The sequence below is a fragment of the Thunnus thynnus genome, chromosome 20 (assembly GCF_963924715.1).
Source record: "Thunnus thynnus chromosome 20, fThuThy2.1, whole genome shotgun sequence".
Lineage (NCBI taxonomy): Eukaryota > Metazoa > Chordata > Actinopteri > Scombriformes > Scombridae > Thunnus > Thunnus thynnus.
In genome coordinates this window covers 20,118,385-20,133,066 of record NC_089536.1, presented here as the reverse complement: position 1 = coordinate 20,133,066, position 14,682 = coordinate 20,118,385, and the positions used below count along the sequence as shown (strand labels likewise).

Genomic DNA, 14,682 nt, shown 5'->3' with positions numbered 1-14,682 from the left:
TCAAACTGGAACTGTCATTTGTCAGATAGCTTCAGTATCAATAATGCTGGACATATTGACTCAGTGATAGTGTGAATAAATATGATCACACTTCTAGAAAAATAGCACTGTATGGCTAGAATTGTGTCAATATGTTGCCCTGGACTAATCTTTCATGTGTAACCTTACAGTTCAAGATACTGACCATGAAAACCTCTCCCAGGCACTAGACATTCATCTGTCAATGCTTCAACACTATCTTTAATCATCATTTCATTATTTTATCACTTCTCCCCAGTTTAAACAAATCAACAAAATGGAAAACTGTAGAGCGTTTTCACTTCCTGTTTTACATATCAGGACCTGTGTATGGTTTCAGAGTGAGGATGTAGAAAGTGGCAAACGTTGAGGAAGAACAGGCGAAGAAGAATAAGCTGGACAGTCTCTTCTCTAACTGGCACATTCACAATTTCTACCAGGAGACTAAATGCCTGAAATCAAAACTGCCACTGGGGACGTTTGGACTGCATCATATTTGTTCAGACAAAAGACAGGATATGTTTCAGGAAGACCAAGCAACCTGATAGTTAGTATTAAATGTTCACCCTTGTTCCATGATAAAAGACAGATTTTGTTTCCTTTATTCATTCAATAGTCATGCCAATACTAGTGAATATAAATATTATTTATTAATATCTTAATATAACCATGGTTATACCAGTAGTGGCTTAAGTAGACCTACTACCCAGTTAACCAAAATATGTGCCGTTGTCATGACAATGTAATCACGACGTAAATAAAACATTGTCAGATGGTAAGTCAGAAACTTACCAAAAATAACTATTAGGTGACATCATCAATTAGTCATGTGTTACTCATGTGGTCTTAAGCAGGTCTAGTAATGTGAGTCTTCTTTGTAACTCTGCAACCTCTCAGATTCTTTTCATTTTCAGTCTTGTTGTCTTCAGCCCCAACCGGCATTATTTATCTGAATTCACACTGCTGGAGCCACAAAAGGCTTTAAACAACTTTCTGTCACACATGCAAACCAAGACCTGTGAACAGAGTTTGATGTGTAAAAAAAAAAAAAAAGAGTTCTCCTTTAATTAAACAATGAAATCCCAGTGGAATTTGAACTGGAAAGGTGAAGTAGTTACATCACCCAAGCAAGAGTTAAATACCTCCAAATATTTCATTATAAGTAGGGCTGCAAATAATGATTATTTTGATTATTGATTAATCTGTTGACTATTTGCTCGATAAATCAACTTTTAGTCTATAAATTGGTGAAACATGTTGATTATGGTTTCACAAAGCTCAAGATACAACCAACAATGTCTTCTTTTGTCCCGACCAACAGTCCAATCATAGTACTATCATATAGGACTAAAGAAACCAGAAAATATTCACGTTTAAGAAGATGGAACCAGAGAATTTTAACATTTTTTCTTAAAAAACTCCTTTAAACAACTATCAAAAAGGTTGACTAACTTTCTGTTGATCGACTAATTGATAAATCAACTAATCATTGCAGCTCTAATAACACAGTAAGGAGGAGTGTTTGTTAGTGGTGACGCTAAATCGGCCCTGGTCAGTTTCCTGTTTAGTGCCTAATATAAAGCACTGCATGATCATGAGCAGGCTTACAAAAGCTTAAACAGTTGAATGTTCAAAGCAGTCACACAGAAATGAAGAAAGAAATATAAAAGAGAGTTTTATTGACATATCACAAAAATGTTTCTTGAAGCCTTAAAGTAAACCTGGAAAAGCTGAGACTAAAACAAGGACTGGGCCACAGCGTCTTCACCTCTTCTTGAAGCCGTACTTCTTCCTTTCATAAAACAGATCTGTTTTTGAGCTGCCCAGATTCACAATCTTAGGACAGCCATCTCGCTGTAAAGACAACAGAAAGAGGACAGAGAAGACTTTGTTAGTGTACTCTGAAAAACATCTCACAGAGACTTGGTTCTTGTTTTTATTGCTCAATTTAGAAGTTAAAGTCTATTTTTGTCTTTAAGGCTTGCTACATTATTGTAAGTGCATTATAACAATCTAAGGAAGCCAGATTGCTTTTCCTTCCATCATACTTGAACGGTCTCAGCCGCAGCATTTCTTGAGTAGTAAAGCAAGAAGCACTAGCAAGCAGAGACTAGATGACACTCACATCTTTCTCCTGGATCGTGCACTCTTTACAGTAGTAGGCATCAGATACACCGGGCCCTCCGCAGATGACACAGCGTCCCTGATAGGAGCCGTAGTTGCACTCGTCACAGATGCGCACCAGCGTGCACGGCCTCACATAGGAATCGCAGATGACACACTTGCCGTCGCCTTGGAGGAGCAGAAAAAGGACCAATAAGAAGATTGATGGAGAATAAAGGTGGATTTAAAAAAAAAGTACACAATGTGGACAAAAGAACGTAAACAGAAGAGAATGATAGTTATCAATGAAAATCTATTCATCAAGTACTTCACAACTGATGATGTATTTGACATTTTTTAGACTCAACTATAAATCATAAGAATAATTGACGGGTGTATTGACTATGAGAACAAACATATAGTATAAAAGCTGAGACAGCCTTCATTATCATTGAAAAACTACAGTAACAAATGAATACTGAAACTATGTATGACTGAAGTCTTTCACAGCTGCAACATGAACTGATAGTGTGTTGAAAAGGTTCAAAAAGCTGTTTTGACATTATTACTATACTACTTTGGTGTGTCTCTGTGCCATAAACGTTTCTATTACAGATTAATATACATTATTATTCAATTAGTTGATTGATCATTAACTCTCTGAAATGAGTTTTCAAAAGTATTCACAACCCAATGAGATATCTACATCATAGAAAGGTTGATGGTAGTATTAGCATAATTTGTGAAGTATTGAGTGTAATAAATGTCATTAACTGTGTAATACATTAATCTGTAATTTTCACTCTTCAGAAAAAATAAAATTATCTGATTAAACTTCAGTACAACGTTTCTGTTACACAAACAAAGGTGAAAACAAGTCATAAGGCTGATGCCAGCAAATGTACTAATAACTAATAACTAAACTAATAACTAAAAGCTTGAAGGAAAACACACGACTGTGAACACAATACTCAAACTATTCAAATCATTTTAGGTGTTAATACTTACATTTCTCGCAAAGTCTTCCAATAGCTGCGGAATTAAAACAAAGCAGTCAGAGTCATTAACAGATATCACTTTGCTACATTAAAGGCTCTTCTTCTGTCACATGTTCACAGTAAAATCCATTATTAAATACAAAAACATTAATATTTAGTGAAATAATAACGTTGTTAATCCTTAACTTGTAAACATTTCTGTGCTAGCACCACGGCTAACTTTGAATGAAGTCCATGCTGTAACCGTTAGCATTGTAGCTAGCGTTATCTTTAACAAAGCAATCATAAAAGACATCCGGTTAAAGCTGAAATAACAACGTTTGGTTTGACTTCGAGATAAATTAATTAAAACATACCGACACCGGCTTGTTTTCTGCAGAAGATCAAATCTGGATGATGCTTAGCCATTGTTGGCTAACGTAAGGCTGCCGTTTAGCTTCAACTTTCACCTTTGACCTGTAAATCTGAGCGAGGAGTTGCATTACCGCCACCTACAGTCTCCAAAGGAAAGAACAGAAAAAAAAGATTGAATTTTTTTTTTTTTACAGTCTATGGATTGAACGCATCTTTAATCCATTTTTTCTTATTTACCCCACAAAATATAGTTAAATAATTACCTTTCATTGAAAAATGTTTCCTGTGCAGGAATTACAACTCTTTAATATATAAACCATGGATACAGCCATGATAAAAACTACAGATAAAATTAAAACTATCGGTATCCTTTCTGTTTTATAGAAATCAATAAAATCTTAAATCACAGATTTTGTCTGTTTCGAATCTGTATCGATTCTACATTCAAAAAAATATAGTTTGAATATTTAGCTAAACAAGAAATAATTTTAAGTACATTTTGGTGACAATCTTGATGAAATTTAAGCTATTTAAAATATTTTGTCCTTGAAGGACCTGCAAGACCGCGGCTTATAAGTATGTGACGTCACGACTGACCCGACACATCTTTGTCAGTGAACAAAATGGCAACCTACTGTCTCACTGTCGCCCGGCTTCAGGTAAGAGACACGATTTGCTCATTTTTTAATCATATTTAAGAGGCAGATGAGGATGTCATTTGCTGTTTTATTTAATGTAAACCCAGTCTAATGTGAATCTAGTGTAATAAAAACGTTAAGAGCCGCTGCTGCGGACAAATAAGCTGTTGAGCAGTCACCGGCTAGCTGGCCGGGTCATCGTGTCCCGGCTGCACTGAAGCATCCAGCGGGCAACATCGAGTCACTGGCGTCATTAAACATTAACGGATAGTGTCTCCGTTTATGAGAAGTAAACGCTGATATCCTCAGTCATGAAACGAACATAGCTGGGTGTGTTTAAATGCCGGAGTTTGGTGTCAAACAGCAAGGTTAACCACAAGGTTAGAGCTCCCAGCAGACACTCAGGCGAGCAACGTGAAACAGACAGAAACATGTCTGATCAGTTACAGCAGATAAAACAGAAAACAGTCTTATCCTTTAATGTTTGAGGATTCGATTAAGAGAAAATCATTTATTCTCCTATTTTAAAGCTAACGGGACGGGGGTATGCCGCTCCAATCACAGCAAAGTGTTGTGAATGACTGCGTTAGTGTTAACATATGAATCCACATTTTTTGTCTCTCGTTTTACTGTTTTGTCTTTGTGGACTTTAACTTTGAATTGTATGAAAACACCTTTTTAAAAAAGGCAGATAGTATGGCTTGTTTTACTTTTGATCCACTGAGATGCATATTAATTTAATTATACTATTATTATTATGATGTAACTGATTCTCATTGTTAGACTGACATTTTCTCCTCTCATGCACCTCTTTATTAATAAAAAATATTATACTAAAAAACAAACAAACATCTGAATCCAATAGACTTCTATTAGAGCTCACTTTGATAGAAGAAAGAAGAATGAGAGCAGACAATTCTAATATAGATATAGGCTAATAAAGAATATCTCTCTAGGCTTGAAAAATCATGTTAGTAGTTTAACACATACCACATTGATGACATTAAATAAAAAGTCTTAAGTGTCAACTGTCCATCAGCCAGGGTGCAAAATTAACTTTTTTTCCACTGGCCAAATGGCTAGTGAATGTTAAAACTTTATCAACCACTCAATAGATTACCATTGTTTGTTTTTTTTTTGGCTGATGAGTGACGCAAATCTACCAGCCACTTGCGTCTTTTACTAGCATTTGGCTGGTGACGGGTGCTAATTTGGTGCCCGAGGGCTCTGTAATTGATACATGAACCGTTTTTAACTCAGTTTGAAGTGTTTTGTTGAGTCTTAATTTAGCTCTTAATTGATTGGCAGCTAGAAGCTCCTAGACAGCAGAAGTCACCTGATTAGTGGCTGTAAGTTCAGCTGTTCACCTCTAGTTCTTTTATTGCAGGACTGCTAATCTTTACCACAGATTGTTTAGTCATAAGACACCTTCATCTGGAGAAACTCTACTGACGTAGTGATCTATAATCATACACGAAGACTTATTTAAACACACCTGCCCAGTATTATTAGCTCAGTGTTCTCCTGGCACTTACTCAAGCAGCTTTGCTGGACTGAGTTTGTGTTAAAGTGGCTTCCTCAAGGACACCTGAGCAGTAGTTTGGTCCAGGGGTTTGATCTGGCAAGACTCTGGACACATTATTTAATATGTATGATTTATATCGCACCCTCCTAAGTGGAAGACTTGCACATTGTGTAATAGGATTGGAGGCAGTGTATTCACAGGTTGAGAATGTGTTTGTGGTTGGCCTCATTCGGGGGGGGGGGGCGCGGGAGAGCTTCAGATGCATCAGGGAGTCTCTGACACCTGACACTTGTGTGTCCACTGCAAAACACCATTTCATTCACAAGCTAACTTCCTAATATGGAATTCAGTTTTACAATAAGAAGGATTTTAGGCTCAATATTCACTCATCTTGCTCTTTCAACTGTATTTTTAAGACAATTTTAAAAGAAAAATGTAATACAATAGTCTAAAGTATTTTTGGGTATGGCCTAATGTATTCATTTAAGCTGCCCAAATAAATGTTGTATGTTAGAAATACTGCTGCAGCCTGCGTGTGTCTGGTTTTCGCCTCTACTCTGTAATTGATATGCTTATGTTATTAAAAATGCTTGTCTATGCTTTTGTTGTCGTCTCCAGCTGGCTCTGGGCCATGGTGCACGCCGCCTGCATGTATCGGCAGCTTACAGAGCCAAGGCCCAAGTGTCCATGAGCCGCTTCGAGCCAACTTCCTTCGTCAACTACGAGAAGCTCCAATCGAACATCGACATTGTGCGAAAAAGGTCAGACAGCGTCCTCCCTAATCTGCTCCGTGTGTTTACTCTTGCCCACATCACTGTGTTCTCCAACACTCATATCTCTATAATGTTTTATCTCTATCTCTAGTGTTTGTTTGCCCTTTAACACAGTTTTTCCATCAAAGTTGGAGCCTCAACAAACTCTAGTCTGTCATCGTGACTCGTGTGCTGTGCTTGAATTATTGTACAGCTCTCTAAAGTTGTTGTATGGTGTGTCGGGGGGAGACATGGTGCTGTGATGGAAGTGTAGATCACTTGCTTCTCTTTGTTCAGCCCTGTAATTACACTGCAGTTTTAGACTGGTATAAACTGATAATTATAAACCCTGTGATTTCACTGTATTTTAAGATGAAAAAGATTTATTTTGGATGTATAAAGTAAATCATTTTATTTCAACCAGAGGAGGAAACCCTCAATATGTACTTTGGATCAAACAATCAAAAAAAAAAAAAAAATCAAACACAATTATTCTGGCCAAAATAATTGCAATTCATGGTATTATCCCGACATTCATCAAAATATGCTTAAAACTCTTAAAATGGCACTTTAACATACTGGAATCACTTAACCTTACATTTTGTTAAGAAACAAACATTTTTATTGCTCACAGATTGGACACACATCTTTGTTTAGTGAACATCCTTTCTATCAATAACTGGAAAGATGAGGGCTCCCCCTTGTGGCAGTTAAAAATAAATCAGAGAATTAATATAGAACTATACGTTAGCGAGCTAGACAGCTTTTCCAAGTCACTTGTGTGAGGATTATCACAATTATCCTGATTCATGATTATCTCTATAAAGGAAATTCACCACAATCAACTTATCTTGAATGTTCTTTATCCCAATACACAATAAAATCCTTTATACTCTCATCCCTAGTCAGCATATTGCATCTACAAGACCTCACAACTGTCTATACAAATAGTTTCTTTCCTTTATTTTGTCCTCTACTTTTTGTTGGTTATTTTAATATTGCACCTCACATCTCCCCCTTCTGAAACTTCCTCCGCCGTCGCAGCGTCCTACAACCAATAAAATTTTATTCCATGTTTTCTTCCCAGACTCAACCGGCCTCTCACTCTGTCAGAGAAGATCGTGTATGGCCACCTCGATGATCCCCACAACCAGGATATTGATCGTGGTCGCACCTACCTGCGGTTGCGTCCTGACCGTGTGGCCATGCAGGACGCCACAGCCCAGATGGCGATGCTCCAGTTTATCAGCAGCGGCCTGCCAAAGGTTGCCGTACCCTCCACCATCCACTGTGATCACTTGATCGAGGCCCAGACCGGAGGGGTGAAGGATCTGGCTAGGGCGAAGGTGGGGGGTCTTTGTTTACAGAAATTACACTAAACTCTCAAAAGTAATGTTGTAATGAGTTGGTAAAATGAGTTGTGGTCACGGTTCACATCCTAGGAAGTCAACCAAGAAGTCTACAACTTCCTGTCAAGTGCTGGTGCAAAATATGGAGTTGGCTTCTGGAGACCAGGCTCTGGGATCATCCATCAGGTATTATTACTCAAAGTTTGGATGCAGTTTTAGCCCTGAAATGACAATTGTTAATCCCACTCTAATTTTAGCACGCTAACATTAAGATTTGTTACCCAAACAGATCATCCTAGAGAACTATGCCTACCCTGGGGTGATGCTAATTGGCACAGATTCCCACACACCAAACGGTGGTGGACTTGGTGCTATCTGCATTGGAGTCGGAGGAGCTGATGCTGTAGATGTCATGGCAGGAATCCCCTGGGAGCTTAAGTGTCCAAAGGTTAACAGAAATTCTACATCTTTGTCCCTGTTTCTCTTTCATTCTCCAGTGTAGCAGTAGCTGTTTTTATTTCTACCCCTGAACTGATGACAGTTGACCTCCCTATCAATTCATTAAGGTGATCGGGGTGAAGCTGACAGGCACTCTGTCTGGCTGGACGTCTCCCAAGGATATCATCTTGAAGGTGGCCGGCATCCTGACGGTTAAGGGAGGCACTGGAGCTATTGTAGAGTACCATGGACCAGGAGTCGACTCCATTTCCTGCACTGGTCAGTAAAAAAGGAAAACTTGTTTTTTATTTTGCCTGTTACTCTTATATGTAGTATTATGTATTACTCTACATTAGAAACAACTTGTTTGTGTCAGAGCCAATGTATAGAAACAATACAGTATGATTGATAGCCTCAATAATGTGTGGTTTTTTTTAAATGTGTGTGCAGGAATGGCCACCATCTGTAACATGGGAGCAGAGATCGGAGCCACAACCTCAGTGTTCCCCTACAACCACCGCATGAAGACCTACCTGGAGAAGACTGGACGTGGACGTATGTGAAGACCTCACAATTAATCAATGTCAACACATTAAAAAAAATAATACTAATACAGAAAAATGGAAAAGTAGAGCCAATGAAACTGTCGGTGTATGTCAATGTATTGTGTCCATTTTCCTGATAGACTTGCTTGTTAATGAGGGTTTGTCATCTCAACACTCCTTCGTCATCCTCTTGTTTCTTCTCAGAGATTGCCGCCCTGGCTGATGAATACGCAGACATACTGGTACCGGACAAAGGCTGCGAGTATGACCAGGTCATCGAGCTCAATCTGGACGAGGTCTGTCCTTTTTAAGTTTAGCTTTTGGCACTTCTGAATTTATTAAATAGTTCAAAGTGGAGAGCCACGGAAAATACTGGGAGGAGGTGACATGAAACAAAGGTCTTTGGGCAGATTTGAACTATCCGGGGGCCACTGTAGACCTCCAGTGCAGTAAGGCGCACAACTATTATGAGACGTATCTCAGAGGGAATGTTGGAACTTGATTAAGTCTCTGCAGCTTTTTTGAAATTCAGATTTTTTTATTTTTTATTTTTTTGCAGTAGATGGTGTTTTTCGGTTCATGGGAAACCATATTGTAAAAAAATGTTTCATCTGTTCTCAGTTGTATAAAAACTAACAAAGCTGGATCTATGTAAATACTCCACATTAGTCTATAAAGTCAGAAAAGTTACGGATTGTTATATCAAAGTCTTGGTTGGATTTGTACAAATAGGAAAGGGAGAGCTTTATTTTACAACATCTATGTTCCTAAGTGTTATGTGGTGTCTTCCTGTAGCTGAAGCCCCATATTAACGGACCATTCACCCCTGACCTGGCTCACCCAGTGTCTGAAGTCGGTGCTGTGGCTGAGAAGAGCGGTTGGCCACTGGAGGTTAAAGTTGGTAAGAACTGACTGGGGATGGATGATGGGATATTCCTGCTTCTTACCTCCCTAAATTACAGAATATGGATTAAAATTACCAGCACTTTGGTAATGACTCCTCTCCCCATTTTAGGTCTGATTGGCAGCTGCACCAACTCCAGCTACGAGGACATGGGCCGCGCCGCCTCTGTGGCCAAGCAGGCTTTGGATAAAGGCCTGAAGTGTAAAGCTCAGTTCACCGTCACCCCCGGCTCCGAGCAGATTCGCGCCACCATCGAAAGAGATGGATACGTGAGTGCTGGCATTGGAGGGGGGAAAAAAAACAAAAAACAAAAGTGGTGACTTGCATCTCCCTTATTCTCTGGCTGATTTGAGGAAATGTGTTTGTGTCTTCCTGTAGTCAAAGATCCTGGGCGATGTTGGAGGTGTGGTCCTGGCCAACGCATGTGGACCCTGCATTGGACAGTGGGACAGGTAGGTGAGGCTGTAAGTTCACGTCATGCAAAATAGCTCAGTTAGACTTGGGTGTTAATACATGATGTGTGTTGGTATTCAGGCAAGATGTGAAGAAGGGAGAGAAGAACACAATCGTCACCTCCTTCAACAGAAACTTCACTGCCAGGAACGACGCTAACCCTGCAACACACGCCTTTGTTACCTCCCCTGAGGTAAACTCACTAAACTAACCCACATTGCTGGATTTTCAGCACTGGGTTCACTGGTTTTGATGCTGCCACACTAGAATACATTTTGAAGCTCTATGCCTTTCCTCAGATTGTCACTGCCCTGGCCATCGCTGGCACGCTAAACTTCAACCCAGAGACAGACTTCCTTACAGCCCCCAATGGTGAGAAATTCAAGCTGGACCCCCCCAACGGAGATGAACTGCCTTCCAGAGACTTTGACCCGGGCCAGGACACCTACCAGCATCCTCCCGCTGACGGCAGCAGCCTGAGGGTGGACGTCAGCCCTCAGAGCAACCGTCTGCAGCTGCTGGAGCCCTTTGACAAATGGAGCGGAAAGGATCTGGAGAACCTGCAGGTCCTCATCAAGGTCAGGTCCTTTTTAAATCAGGTTGGTGCACTTTCTCTGTAAACATCTTGGGGCTGTTTTTAACTTTCCCTTCTGTCTCCACAGGTGAAAGGCAAATGCACCACAGACCACATCAGCGCTGCCGGGCCTTGGCTGAAGTTCCGCGGTCACCTGGATAACATCTCCAACAACATGCTGATCGGTGCGGTCAACAGCGAGAATGATGCCGTGAACAAGGTGAAGAACTACCTGACAGGAGAGTACGGAGGAGTGCCTGATGTGGCCCGGCACTACAAGGTGAGGACTGTAGAGGGGAAAGGTTCAGGTACTGGATTATTGGACCAAAGCTGCTCTTTTGGCAGAATGCTAGTCTGTTTTGTACTATAATTTATTCATGCTCTAAAAAGAAACCCTTGTAGCTCCCAAAAAATACATGTGGGGGCTATGGCAGCTACAGAGATACCATGTGGAGGCTGCAACTGTGATTGGATGCTGATGGGGATTGTTGAGATTGAAGACAATGTTAAGAAAGTTGTACTCAGTAGTCTTCTTCTTTTCAGTAACACACATCTAGCAAAGACATCTCTGATGGCAACTGCATGATAGATAGATGAGGTGAAATAGTAACTTCCTGGATGCAAGTATATCCTTAGCCCGCCGTCACTCTGCATCACAAAGTGAATGAAAGAATATGAACACAGTTACAGCCTGATTGCATACGATGTGGTTCTCTTTACAGCTGAAATCTGATAAATCTAAACCAACACTGTAGATCTCTACAGCAGGACTACTGTTAACCTGGTGCGTTAAAGCACAAACCCGGGTTAACACTTTTTCCTCTCCGTTGTCTGCAGGCTAACAGTGTCTCATGGGTCGTGGTTGGAGACGACAACTACGGCGAGGGCTCCAGCAGAGAGCACGCGGCGCTGGAGCCCAGGCATCTGGGAGGCAGAGCCATCATTGTGAAGAGCTTCGCCAGAATCCATGGTACTGCATGAACACTGCAGAGGTTGACTGTTGTAAAATCCAGTGCATGAAAAGAAGTCTTAAGCCCTATTCGCACGAGACTAGTACTACCTGGGGACGTCTAGTAATTTATAATAATTGCGGAGGTCGTATGTGATCTTAATCCCGTGTGAAACTGCCATGTCTGTAACTTGTAAAGTAAATGACCTACCATATTTCACCAAACAAGGAGGTCGCAATAATATTAGTCCTGTGCGAATCATATATCATATCATATTTCAAATAGGGCTTTAGAGGCGCTTTTATTTGATGTCCGGAGAAGCCTAATAGTATTTTCTCCTGAGTTTATATAAGGTAATCGTTGTTTTTACCTGCAGCTAGGACTTAATGAAATCCTACACCTCAGCATTTTCAGATTTTATATCATCACATTCATTCTCAAAGCTGACATACATGTGTCCTGTCCTCAGAAACTAACCTGAAGAAGCAGGGTCTGCTGCCTCTGACCTTCAGCAACCCATCAGACTACGATAAGATCCGCCCCGATGACAAGATCTCCATCAAAGGACTCGAAAGCTTCACTCCAGGAAAGGTGAGAGTGCAATTTCTTACATTTTACATGTAGTCTGCCTGTTCCAAACTTCTCCGCTGCGTTTAATGAAAAAAAAAACCCATAACAAGAACTCCCTCCCCTCCTTTCACTCTCTCCCAGCCTCTGACTGCAGTCGTGAAGCACAGCGACGGCAGCTCGGATACCCTGGAACTCAACCACAGCTTCAACGAGACACAGATCGAATGGTTCCAGGCAGGCTCCGCCCTCAACAGGATGAAGTCGCTGCAGAAATGAGGAAAGAGGGAAAACGTGGAGGAAGAGGAGGATTTTCAGGGAGGAAACAGGGTGTTAGGGATTGTGGGAAAGAAGGAGGATGAAGAATGTCAACGATTGCTCCATCATCTGCATTAGCATACAGTTTGGACTGAAGTAATGTGTCGGTATACCTCTAAGAGTTCAGCGTTGTCAGTAGGTTACTTCAGACTAAGTGCCAAGCTAATGTCGATGATGGAGCAACAGCAACCGGTCTGTGGTCAGATATCTCTAAAAACCTTCATTCGTCACAGCGCAGTGTTTCCCTGAAGGTACCGTACGCTGCTATGTTTCAAAGTACAACAGTGATAAACAGGTGAAGATAAGAATCTGTGCTGTAAAAACAAAGGGGTCACACACACACACACACACTCACTCCGAAACACTAAGCTTTGACCCAAGCGGTGACGTAGTACCCTGCCAGCTGATGTGCTGCCAGTGTGTTTGCAGTCGTTCCAACAGGTCAGTACAGCGTGGAAGCCACTTCACACTGGAGCGCAGCCAGCTGATGGCACTCAGTCTCCTTGTCGCTTTTAGGATTGTGTTGCACACTGCATGGCAATAATCAGCTTTACTCAACCTGCACCAGTGCTATTTAAAGTCCACCCTGGAACAGGTAAACAGCGTCTTTTGGTTTCATCTCTGGGTCTATTTGTTGCTCGTTGTAGTTGCAAAGATCACATACTGTACTTGTTGTTAGCCTGTCCGCCCCCTTGTGGCCATGAGGAGGTACTGTCGTGTCTACGATACATAGAAACCATGCCCACTCCCAAAGCAACACCTCATCCGTTAACGGTCTTTATAGATTGTTTCAAGGTTTTCTGGGAAATGTAGGAAATCCTGCAAGTACATGAGGAAGTGGATTCAATGTAAAATTAAATTAATCAACTTCTGAGATCCATTTAACATCATTTAGGGGTCGTTTTTGTAATCATGTCCTGTATATGTGCAGTACGTTGTCATCCATCGCAGCACATATTGTCCAAGATCACATTTCCTAATATATAAAGGTACTTGTATTCTTTAATACTGTGTAAGAATACAGTAGCTCACCCTCTTCTTCCCTGCCGCCATCACCACTGACATTAAACTTCCCTTCCTCCCTCCTTCCCTATCAACCTTAACCTTCACAAGGTCAAACACACCATATGGTTTCTCCCTTTTGTTTATATATTTATATTTTTTTGCTGCAAAAGGTTCAGATTCTGTGTGCATTTTCATTTTCTTCATGCACAGGGTTAACTTCATCTAGTATTTCATGCCCTTTTTTGTAGGGTAACAAGTCAATTTTTGTGTTACTTTTGCCCAACAAAAATGAAATTGTATTTAAGAAAAGGAAAGACTTGAAAGCAGATTTTAGACTGTAAGTTACCACTCGATCAGAAACAATGACTTTTTTGTCCTCATGTCTATATTCACTCCCTCTGTCCCTGCAGACAAAATGCAGTTTTCATCAAGACCTTAATCAGATGAAGCGAAGTCATATTAAATCTAAAGCTTAAACCAATCTCTTCCTCTAACCCACTGTATATGAAGTGTCTGGTTCCATGTACATTTAAGTGTTTGTGTTTTTTTTTCTCCCAGATCATCTCTTCTGTATTACAGAAATGCCAATGGGTTGTAAAATAAAACTTCACAGATCTCATTTATTTACATCGGCTCCAATGATGTGGCTAAAATCTGTTCAAGGTTGAGTTACTGATATTTGTTCAGATATACGGTGATCCATTCTCTTCATTTAAAGTCATAATAATGTAGGATGTGTGTGTTACATGCACCTGGACAAATTACAACAAGCATTACATCTGAAATCCAGTGATTTATAATCATGTTTAATGAAACGGGCTCATTGCAAGGTGTTTAGAGAGCAGTGACATATAAGGATAAAGTGTGTATCATCCTTTTAAATATATGAATATGAGTCCATAGATCCTATTTTGGGCGACATGTTCTCAACAGCTCTGGTGTATCTGCGCAACAGACGACACAGATCCGGGAAAAGTAATCAACAAGGTCTGCGTTGCCTCTATGGAGGGTAATTTGTCTCTGACACATTCTGATTATGATATCCTGTATTCTGTAAGTGAATGTGAACAAGAGTCAATGCTGTTTTTGATCTCTTTCAGTAACAGTTTGACATGTCATGGGTCAAATGCAGATTAAAATCAGCACTATTTACAGTGATGAGCTGATGAGCTGTAGGTTAAACTGGAAACC

The 14,682-nt window shown here is 40.4% G+C and overlaps 2 protein-coding genes across 2 annotated transcripts; one reads left to right on the top strand and one right to left on the bottom strand.

The window, feature by feature from the left end:
* Positions 1-1,680: 1,680 nt before the first annotated feature.
* On the bottom strand, positions 1,681-3,617 carry phf5a (PHD finger protein 5A). The gene is made up of 4 exons (XM_067575745.1): positions 3,476-3,617; positions 3,130-3,153; positions 2,144-2,310; positions 1,681-1,872 (listed from the first exon to the last, which is right to left on the bottom strand). The coding sequence occupies exons 1-4, from the start codon at positions 3,525-3,527 to the stop codon at positions 1,783-1,785; spliced, it is 333 nt and encodes a 110-aa protein (XP_067431846.1). The 5' UTR covers positions 3,528-3,617; the 3' UTR covers positions 1,681-1,782.
* Positions 3,618-4,039: 422 nt separating this feature from the next.
* aco2 (aconitase 2, mitochondrial) lies at positions 4,040-14,118 on the top strand. Its single transcript, XM_067575428.1, has 17 exons — positions 4,040-4,132; positions 6,255-6,397; positions 7,476-7,734; positions 7,831-7,923; positions 8,027-8,185; positions 8,304-8,454; positions 8,626-8,730; positions 8,925-9,016; positions 9,516-9,621; positions 9,736-9,893; positions 10,003-10,076; positions 10,159-10,270; positions 10,377-10,655; positions 10,740-10,931; positions 11,489-11,621; positions 12,071-12,192; positions 12,313-14,118. Exons 1-17 carry the CDS (start codon positions 4,097-4,099, stop codon positions 12,445-12,447), a joined length of 2,349 nt encoding a protein of 782 aa, XP_067431529.1. The 5' UTR covers positions 4,040-4,096; the 3' UTR covers positions 12,448-14,118.
* Positions 14,119-14,682: the final 564 nt, after the last annotated feature.

Excerpts from the sequence above, each read along its gene's own strand:
- aco2 (XM_067575428.1), top strand. The coding sequence starts at position 4,097 with ATGGCAACCTACTGTCTCACTGTCGCCCGGCTTCAG. Across the intron at positions 7,924-8,026 it reads GCTCTGGGATCATCCATCAG|ATCATCCTAGAGAACTATGC; the intron begins GTATTATTACTC and ends TTACCCAAACAG. Across the intron at positions 8,455-8,625 it reads CGACTCCATTTCCTGCACTG|GAATGGCCACCATCTGTAAC; the intron begins GTCAGTAAAAAA and ends ATGTGTGTGCAG.
- phf5a (XM_067575745.1), bottom strand. The coding sequence starts at position 3,527 with ATGGCTAAGCATCATCCAGATTTGATCTTCTGCAGAAAACAAGCCGGT. Across the intron at positions 2,311-3,129 it reads TGGAAGACTTTGCGAGAAAT|GCGACGGCAAGTGTGTCATC; the intron begins GTAAGTATTAAC and ends TGCTCCTCCAAG. Across the intron at positions 1,873-2,143 it reads GCACGATCCAGGAGAAAGAT|CGAGATGGCTGTCCTAAGAT; the intron begins GTGAGTGTCATC and ends TTGTCTTTACAG.